The sequence below is a fragment of the Stegostoma tigrinum genome, chromosome 15, assembly GCF_030684315.1.
Source record: "Stegostoma tigrinum isolate sSteTig4 chromosome 15, sSteTig4.hap1, whole genome shotgun sequence".
NCBI lineage: Eukaryota > Metazoa > Chordata > Chondrichthyes > Orectolobiformes > Stegostomatidae > Stegostoma > Stegostoma tigrinum.
The window spans coordinates 2,284,320-2,294,234 of record NC_081368.1 but is presented as its reverse complement, the minus strand read 5'-3'; the positions used below and the strand labels follow the sequence as shown (position 1 = coordinate 2,294,234).

General features: G+C 49.2%; 1 protein-coding gene across 1 annotated transcript; it reads left to right on the top strand.

Annotated features, from left to right (window-relative positions):
* Nucleotides 1-5,307: 5,307 nt before the first annotated feature.
* LOC125458615 (zinc finger protein ZIC 1-like) lies at nt 5,308-8,966 on the top strand. Its single transcript, XM_048544026.2, has 2 exons — nt 5,308-6,532; nt 7,373-8,966. The coding sequence occupies exons 1-2, from the start codon at nt 5,611-5,613 to the stop codon at nt 8,281-8,283; spliced, it is 1,833 nt and encodes a 610-aa protein (XP_048399983.1). The 5' UTR covers nt 5,308-5,610; the 3' UTR covers nt 8,284-8,966.
* Nucleotides 8,967-9,915: the final 949 nt, after the last annotated feature.

The window sequence follows — 9,915 nt, the reverse complement described above, 5'->3', positions numbered from 1 at the left end:
ATTCACCTCCTGACTCCTCAAAGTCCACCATCTACATGTCACAAGTCAGGAGTGTGATGGAATACTCCCCACTTGCCTGGATAAGTCCAGCCCCAACAACACTCAAGAAGCTTGACACCATCCTGGACAAAGCAGCCCACTTCGTTGACATTACATCCACAAACATCCACTCCCTCCACTACAGCTGCTCAGTAGCAGCAATGTGCACTATCTACAAGATTCACTGCAGAAATTCAACAAAGATCCTCAGACAGCACCTTCCAAACACACGACTACTTCCATCCAGAAGGACAAGGGCAGCAGATATATGGGAACACCACCACCTCTAAGATCCTCTCCAAGCCACTCACCATCTTGACTTCGAAATATATTGCCATTCCTTCACTGGGTCAAAATACTGGCATTTCCTCCTTAATGGCACTGTGGGCCAACCGAACAGCAGAAGGGACTGCAGTGGTTCAAGAAGGCAGATCACCACCACTTTCTCTAGGGGAAAACTAGGCATAGGCAAGAAATGCTGGCCAGCCAGCAACACCCAAATCCCATGAATGAATAGAAAAAAAACAAAGCTTCCTTGCAAATTTGTTCCTCTACATCAGTGCTTTGCAAAATGTTTCACACTGTGATTCTAGGGCCGCGAGGGAAGGGATTGCAGGGGGACAGGTGGCTGGGGAGACACCTGGAGGTATTAGTCTCAGGCTGCAGGGTTTATTCATTAAAAGTGCTAACGGTCTCACTGGGATTTTAATGGAAGCAAAGATCAAAGATAACCCAGTTAGATCATATTGACCATTAAAAAATGGCTGTTGGCTATGTACCCACCATTCTCAAGGTGCGCTGCAACTACTTAATGATAGCCTTCACATTGGCACCAGGGAGACAGCACCAAGCTGAATTCATTCTCCCTGCTACAGAACCTCCTGTCTACTCCCCTATCAAATGTTTCATCACTAACCCCTATGGATCTGACTGAATCATATCCATTGAGCTTGGGATCACCTTAACAAATGATCTCTTCATTTAGCATTCAGACCTGAATGCTGCTTGGGGAGTCTGATATATTCATGGGAAGTCTGCATGATCTGTTTCTTCTTGACTGCCTAGCGGTCATCCCATTTCCTTGCTCTTTGCATAATCTTAAGCAGTGGGGTGGTCACATCTTAAATTAGCTTTACGACAAACCCCTCAAAGCTGCTGTTCAAATCTGAAACCCAGAGCTCTAGCTGCCAAAGATGATAATATTAAGAAGCAAATCCTCCCCTCTGGATCTCGTAGGACCTCCTCACCTATCTGCCCAAACACCCACAATCCAATAATCAGCCTACTGAGCCACATGAATACCCATGGCAGAAACTCACACTCCTGAGCAGATGTCACCCTTAAACTGATAGGCCACAGAAGATGATAAATTTGTGCTTGTGAGTGCCACTGGATTTACCTGAAACTGTCGGTGTGGGCTGGTGGTGTTTGTATCAGAGAGATGTATGTTAGTGAGATGAAAATTCATTATTACTATTTAGAACCTACACTGTAAGATTGGAGTGGGAGGGTGAATGGATTTTAGTTTATCATTTCTTGAAGACCTGACATTTTTTTAATCAAGAAGTCAATGTTCAAAATGGTATCAGAGATAATGGGAACTGCAGATGCTGGAGATTCCAAGATAACAAAGTGTGAGGCTGGATGAACACAGCAGGCCAAGCAGCATCTTAGGAGCACAAAAGCTGACATTTCAGGCCTAGATTCTTCATCGGAAAAGGGGGATGTGGAGAGGATTCTGAAATAAATAGGAGAGAGGGGGAGGCGGACTGAAGATAGAGGAAACGATAGGTAGGGAGGAGATAGATCAGTCCAGGGAGGACGGACAGGTCAAGGGGGTGGGATGAGTTCGGTAGGTAGGAAATGGAGGTGTGGCTTGAGGTGGAAGGAGGGGATAGGTGAGAGGAAGAACAGGTTAGGGAGGCGGGGACAAGCTGGGCTGGTTTTGGGATGCAGTGGGGGAAGGGGAGATTTTGAAGCTTGTGAAATCCACATTGATACCATTGGGCTGCAGGATTCCCAAGGGGAATATGAGTTGCTGTTCCTGCAACCTACGGGTGGCATCATTGTGGCACTGCAGGAGGCCCAGAATGGACAGTCGTCTAAGGAATGGGAGGGGGGGTTGAAATGGTTCACGTCTGGGAGGTGCAGTTGTTTACTATGAACTGAGCATAGGTGTTCTGCGAAGCGGCCCTCAAGCCTCCACTTGGTTTCCCCAATTCAGAGGAAGCCACACCGGGTACACCACATTGGCGGATGTGCAGGTGAATATCTGAATATAGGGAAAATCATCTTGGGGCCCGGGATGGGGGATGAGGGAGGTGGTGTGGGGACAGGTGTAACCTCTCACCTATCCCCTCCTTCCTGTGGTTGCAGGGAAAAGTGCCGGGTGTGGTGGGGTTGAAGGAAAGTGTGGAGCAGACAAGGGAGCCATGGAGAGAGTGGTCTCTCCAGAAGGCAGACAAGGGTGGGGAAGGAAAAATGTCTGTGGTAGTGGGGTCGGATTGTAGATGGTGGAAGTGTCAGAGGATGATCCGTTGTACTCTAGTGCGGTGGTTTGTGAGGACTAGAGTGATTCTCTTTGGGCAGTTATTGTGGGAGCAGGGTGTGAGGGATGAGGTGCGTGAAATGCGGGAGACACAGTCGAGGGCATTCTCGACCATTGCAGGGGGGAGGTTGCGGTCCTTGTAGAACAAGGACATCTGGGATGAGTGGGAGTGAAATGCCTCATCCTGGGAGCAGATGTGGTGGAGGCGAAGAAATTGGAAATAGGGAATGGAATTTTTGCAGGAAGGTGGGTGGGAGGAGGTGTATTCCAGGTAGCTGTGGGAATCGGTAGGCTTGAAATGGACATCAGTTTCTAGCTGGTTACCTGAGATGGAGACAGAAAGGCCCAGGAAGGTAAGGGATGTGTTGGAGATGGTCCAGGTGAACTTGAGGTTGTGGTGGAAGGTGTTGGTGAAGTGGATGAACTGTTTGAGCTCCTCTTGGGAGCAAGAGGCGGCGCCAATACAGTCATCAATGTAACGGAGGAAGAGATGAGGTTTGGGGCCAGTGTAGGTGCGGAAGAGTGACTGTTCCACATAACCTACAAATGATCCTACTCGTAGGTTGCAGGAACAGCAACTCAGATTCCGCTTGGGAACCCTGCAGCCCAATGGTAACAATGTGGATTTCACCAGCTTCAAAATCTCCCCTTCCCCCACCGCATCCCAAAACCAGTCCAAGTCCTCCCCGCATCCCTAACCTGTTCTTCCTCTCACCTATCCCCTCCTCCCACCTCAAGCCGCACCTCCATTTCCTACCTACTAATCTCATCCTGCCCCCTTGACCTGTCCGTCCTCCCTGGACTGACCTATCCCCTCCCTACCTCCTCACCCATACTCACCTCTGCACCTATCTTCTCCTCTATCTATCTTCAGTCCACCTCCCCCTCTCTCCCTATTTATTTCAGAACCCTCTCCCCATCCTACTTTTCTGATGAAGGGTCTAGGCCTGAAAAATCAGCTTTAGTGCTCCTAAGATGCTGCTTAGCCTGCTGTGTTCATCCAGCTCCACACTTTGTTATCTTAGATTCTCCAGCATCTGCAGTTCCCATTATCTCTGATTTACAAAAAGTCATGTGTTTTCAGCTGAGTGACCAGAGAGTCACCCGAGGCTGTGAGGGGTCATAAAGGAGGAGAAACAGAAGCATATTCATGCAGTTAGGTGCACAATTTCAGAGCTGCAGTTATTAGCAATTTCCAGGGAATCAGAGCTGGGAGAATTCCAAACCAACTTAAACGTCAGCAAAAAGAAGCTTGTTGTGTGGGTCTCAGAGAAGCAGGCATCATACAAGGCTAAAATTGTGATCAGAGATAATGGGAACTGCAGATGCTGGAGAATCCAAGATAACAAAGTGTGAAGCTGGATGAACACAGCAGGCCAAGCAGCATCTCAGGAGCTCCTGAGATGCTGCTTGGCCTGCTGTGTTCATCCAGTTTCACACTTTATCATACAAGGCTGTTGGGGAGCCAATGTTATCTCAGTTCGAAGCTTCTTTTATCAGTTTAAGGAAGCAACATAAACTGAAGAAAGTATCTTTCAGTAAATGTACAGCAATGTGCCGATAAAACACTGATTATGGCCACTGCAACTGAGCGGGAACGTTCAGTGTAGGGATAGGGTTCCGTCTTCACTGAGCGTTGAGTGTCTGTGAGAGGATTCCCGGAATAAAAGAAACAGAATTTTCTTCGTGATGTTTGCGGTGAGTTTGCTCCAATAGTGCCTGTTTAATGTAATACAGTTTGTGCCTTTGCTTCGTATGTGTAATAAATATTGACGTTATTTTATTAAACGTACATTGACAGCTTTGTATGAACATGTTGAGTAACTGATTGATCACCATCGTAATCAAATTGCAGTCAATGAATGTAAGTTTGACTGGAGGGTTTGACTTGCCCGGTGCTGCTGTCAGCTGGGACTGTGATAGCTAGCGAAAGGCTGTGTTACTTGATGTTAGTATGTGCCAGTGAGTGTATATAATAGTGTAATAGCGCGTCTACATTAGTGTGTTAGTATTGATATGAGTGTGTCAGTGTGTGCATTTCAGTCAGCTAGTGTACATTGGCGTGGTGATGAGTGTGTTAGTGTGTGTAAATATTAGTATGTTAGTGTGTGCGTTAGTAAGTGTGTTTGGCAGGTGTGTTAGTGAGTGAGCCAGATAAATTCTGTGAAAATCTCTTCGGGTGATATTTATTCGAGTTTGCTGGATAAGCTTGAGGGTAAATGCTGTTCTTGTGTGTGTCTTTGATTTAAAAACAAAACAATATCGGAGACATAGAAGTGTAGTAACGAGCGAAAGGGAAATGTTTGGGTGATTAAAAAGGCTAATTAGTTTTGGTATTACAAAACTGTCAAATCATCTGCGGCGGGACCCGCCGGTGTATCAATTCCGCCCAGAGTTAATTTTATCTTTCAGATTTGAAAACGTTTACAACTGTTTCGAGCCGGATGGACACTCTGGGTCCAACTGGAATAAAGCTTGTGCCCGAGAGCCTGGGAGATTTGCGGGATTAGGGCTAATGATTTCCAAGGACGGACTGTTTTCTCATTTTGGTACAACCCCTCCCATGTTGTGGCACATTCATCTGTTTTTTAACCAAATACTGCAGACGATGTAACAAGCGGTTTCTGCCCGAGCAGCCCAGCTCATGGTCGCTCGAAGCTTCTCTGCTTTTTAATGTCAGGATTTAGCCCGGAGACACGCTGCGAGCGCATGCGTACCGCGGCAGCGAACTCTCTCCGCGTCACTTTTTAAAATAAATCCCTCCAATCCCTCTCGCCGTTCCTTTTAAAACAGCACAACTTCCCGCTGCGCCTTTATACCGAGAGCCTGGTCTGTTCTGATGCCTTTGTGCTACAAAGATTAAGGCAATGATACAGAGCAGCAGAATAAGATATGGGGGTATGGACCAGCCAAGTCCCGAATTGTGCCGAATCCAGCTTTTCCCAGTCCCAGGATTTTAGGGAACAGGTTATTTGGAGCCTGCCGCTTGTAGGAGCCCTCCCAGTTCTCAGTCCCAGCAGAACATGATGGCTGTGTCACGTTTCAATGGTTATTCTCTCCCACATGTTTACCCCAGGGAGGGGGGTGCTGAGCACAGCGTGGCACCATCGCCCCTGCTCAAACAACACTTCGGCCACTCACTAAAAGTCAGCCCTTCAGCCAGTCTGTCCCCAGACTACCCTGGGAGTTCAGTGCCGCCCTGTGTCACTTACCCAGCCCCCTACAGCCCCTACGCGGGGTTCGGTGTTCCCGGCTTAGGGAATAGCCGGCGGGATTTTATAGCGGGCTCCATGCCTGGGCCAGCGGCCCCGCACTGTTCCGCCCCTCCCCAGCACAGCGTCTTTGTCCCGGCCACAAGAGGGTACCCCGCCCGCAGTGGGCACGGGGACAGCGGCGTGGCCGAGCAGAGGTTCCGGGGCGCCTCGGCCACGCGGAGTGTCAGCGAGCAGGTACCCCTGGGAATAGCAGGGGGTTTCCTGAACCCCTCACTCCACTGTCAGCATGTGACAGCACCCAGGGCTGATCACTATCTAACACCCCTCCTTCAAACCTACAACCAGATTCACCTGAACGCCTCTGGCTCCAGTCACGGCGGCACCGGCCCGTTTTATAAATACCTGAAACAAGCCATCAAGCGGGAGCTGGTCTGTAAGTGGATTAACCCGGGACCCGCAGCCGGGAAATGCTGTTCCACGACCTTCAGCAACCTGCAGGAGCTAGTCTCCCATCTCACAGTGGAACATATTGGGGGAAGTGAGCAGCCGCCTTATGTCTGCTTCTGGGAGAACTGTCCCAGGGAGGGCCAGGCTTTCAAAGCCAAATACAAGCTGGTTAACCATGTGAGGGTCCACACGGGAGAGAAACCCTTCCCCTGCCCGTTTGCCGGCTGCCAGAAAGTGTTTACCCGATCGGAAAACCTGAAGATCCATAAGCGGACCCACACAGGTCAGTCTGCGGCTGGCGGCCTCGCTCGGGGTCTGCCCTCCAGTTTTCTCTTAACTTTTCTCCTCGAACTTCCTCCCTGCTGAATGAACCGTGTGCTGTATCATCGGAATGGAACGATTTCAGATTGAGGACCGTGTTACTGGCGAGCATGTAGAGATTCATTCACGCTGCAAATCTGAGTTATAAACTGGATTGTTTTCTCGGGTTTTGGATGTTTCGGTCGCGGATTTGTTTTGTGAAAATCTCGATGGAGATGAACCAGGGCCCCTGCAATGATTTTCCACACTCTGCCCCGGGTTTACTGTGACCTGGCTTTAACAGGTTCCCTTCTCTTCACTTTTTGTTTTATTTTCTGCCTCTCATATTTTCTCAAATCGGCTTTGCCAGGAAAATACTTTCGGGAATAGAGACTGGCGAATCCGCTTTGACAGTATGCTCGCGTTTCTCTAGCTCCTTCACCGAAAACACTGGGCATTCCTTAAAACAGGAACGACCCAAACGGCCGAACTCTGTCGGTAAATTTAGCGGAGATATTGATGAACCACACTGCAATTTGCTACACCGTATCCAGCACAAGATACCTGGGCAGGCAGAATATTCTAAGACCGAGACGCGAGTCCCCGTTTGTCAGGTCAAGCTGAACATTGGCGGAAAAGTCCTGGAGATATTCCTGTTCGAATCTACCCCTGATCCCGTTTATGTTCCGTCGATGGATTCTGGTCCAGTATTGCGATCTGGATTGATTCGTTCCTGTGTGTGTGTTTTTTTAGTGTGAATACAGCTGGGGTAGTCAGTGTTCTCTGTCTGAGAGATTCATTTGAAGTTGTTTGTTTTATTCAGGGGAGAAACCGTTCAGGTGTGAGTTCGAAGGATGTGAGAGGAGGTTCGCAAACAGCAGCGATCGCAAGAAGCACTCGCACGTCCACACAAGCGACAAGCCGTACACCTGTAAAGTTAAAGATTGTCACAAATCTTACACGCATCCAAGTTCTCTTCGCAAGCACATGAAGCTGCACTGCAAGCCGAGCCTCACCTCGACCTGCGGAATGTCATATTCGGACACAGAGAGTGAGGTGCCAGCCGGGCCTGAGCTGTTAAACAGAGCCAAAGATCAGGCTCCCTCCCCGCACTGGTCCCGGCCCGGGGACAACGCTACCCCGGCAACAGCAGGCAAACTGGCTCTATTGGTCGGGGCTGGGCATGAGGACAGAGCTGACCAGGCCGTCACCGAGATCAGACCCAGCGTTGGACTAGCGCCGGTGCCCACAGACAGAGCCCGGGAGAAGGTTGATCAGGTGCCAGAAACACTAGCTCAATCCATCAGGCCCTTTGTGAGTGGGACAGACACAGCTTTCAGCAAACCGTCCCTCAGCTTGGCCGAGTGTAGCAGCGGCCAGCTGACCCCAGCTCAGGCTGACCAGGCTTTAGTCTCAACGTGCCTGCAGGCCGCTAACTGGCCGGACAGTGTCCTGAATGTACCGCCTTTGGCTCGCTCCGATTTCAGGATGGACTCTATCTCAACCCTCCGACCTGCTGCGTCTCCCTCTCAGCGACCTGAAGGCCCGTTCCCCGCAACCCAGATCGGGGCTACTCGGGGCGGCCTGCAGACCAGGAGTCAGGCTCCAGCCGGGCCCCTCCTGAACACCTGGTACACCTGTCAGCGGAGAAACAGCAGGACTCCGAGCCACGCGTGTACCGCTGCTGGGCAAACCGAGCAAGCTGTGAGACCGCTGAAGTACACAGAGAGCTGACCTGCTCCAGCCTGGGCTGAAGGCACTGCACCGAGAACAGAACCATTACCGGGAAGCTTGGCCTGAGCCTGGCCTTGTAAATGACTGAGATTCTCAACAGCACCGTCCCACCACACAAATTCTAAATCGCAGCGGTGTGACATTGTGAGTTTACATTAGGAAATAGGGAAAGGGCACTCTGTCATCTTAACTCCTGCAGTATCTGTGTGTCCCTGACTGTGGCCGTGAACGGCGTGGTGCATGTTCTGGACTGAAAGTGGTCATCATTCTCGCTGAATTTACGACAAATATATAAACCGGTGTGGAATAATAAATGCGCTCGGGGAATTCATTCGGAGTGACTGCTTAAATATTGCTGTGATGTTTGTTCAGCCTGTTCACGGCCAGCGAGTTACTGAATGGCCTTCAGAGGGCCATCACCGCAAGGCGTTTCGGTGTAACCCACCCTCCCCACCCTCAGGTTCGGCCTGACCTCCTCACACAGCAGCCGCTTAACCCCCAGGCTGCTGCCTCCTGCTATAGGAACAACCGGCTCAATTTCATTTTTTTTATCCTTCTGCGTGATCTGTTCATATTAGCATAGTTTATCTGACCTCTCTCTTTCTCATTGGTGATTCTTTTCATCAGAAATGCTGTGTGTGCCGTGTAACCCAATGCTGCTCAGGGGCGGTGATGTCCTTTTACATGGGGGAGAGGAGATTCTGGTTATTAAATTGTATTGCGCGCCGTTTTGTTGTTCTGTGGTTTTATTGATGTGACAATCGAATGAAAGTATCCTCTACATAGCGAACGAAATACAACAGTATTTTAAAATCCCAAAAGGGGTTTCTATTCAGCCTGTTAGAATGTTTTGAAATTGAAACAGACGAATTCATTCCGAAACGAAGGTTCGAAGCGCGATAGTTTCATCAGTTGAGAATTTAAGTTTTTAACCATGTATTCAGTCTGAAAAATAACTGAATATTACGAACGAGTAATATTAACGAAGTGAATGGATTTTTTTTTTAAATTAAATGTCTTAGAAATTAAGCAAACAGCGTCAGCTTGGGGCTCTCGAGGTGCAGTGCTAGTCTCCTCCCCTCGGCATAGGCGTCCCTGTTTAATTGCTACGTGCTCCAGAGATACGACAAGCCAAGTCTAATCAGAAAGAAAAAAAGAAAATTGCTGGGAAAGCTCAGCAGGTCTCGCAGCATCTGTGGAGAGAAATCAGAGTTAATGTTACGGGATCGAGTGACCCTTCCTCAGTCCAATCAGTTTGGTTAAAATAACAATACAGTAAGTGAGCAGTACATTCCAATTGAAATAATCCAGGACTCTGCAATGACCAAGTGTTCCTTTTGTAGACATATCACATTATTTGTTTCAGCTTCATCCCGGACTAAAGGAGTTGCTGTATATTTGAAACGGCCATTATGGGCCAGCCGCCAGGTTCTGTAATGGTCATCACGGGAACCGTGAGGCCCTGCAGTAACTGAAACGGGACAAGGCCCATCTGGCACACGCCTACGTACCCCTGGGCCATGGGGGCCGGGTTGAAGTTCCACCTGAGCCGGAGGTGTGCCTTGACACGACCCAGCAAGTTGATCAAAGTGACTTCAAGCAGCCTATGATGGTGTGGTTATAATGAGCGTT

Coding starts and splice junctions, on each gene's coding strand:
- LOC125458615 (XM_048544026.2), top strand. CDS start 5,611: ATGATGGCTGTGTCACGTTTCAATGGTTATTCTCTCCCACATGTTTAC. Junction 6,533..7,372: donor CCATAAGCGGACCCACACAG/GTCAGTCTGCGG, acceptor TGTTTTATTCAG/GGGAGAAACCGTTCAGGTGT.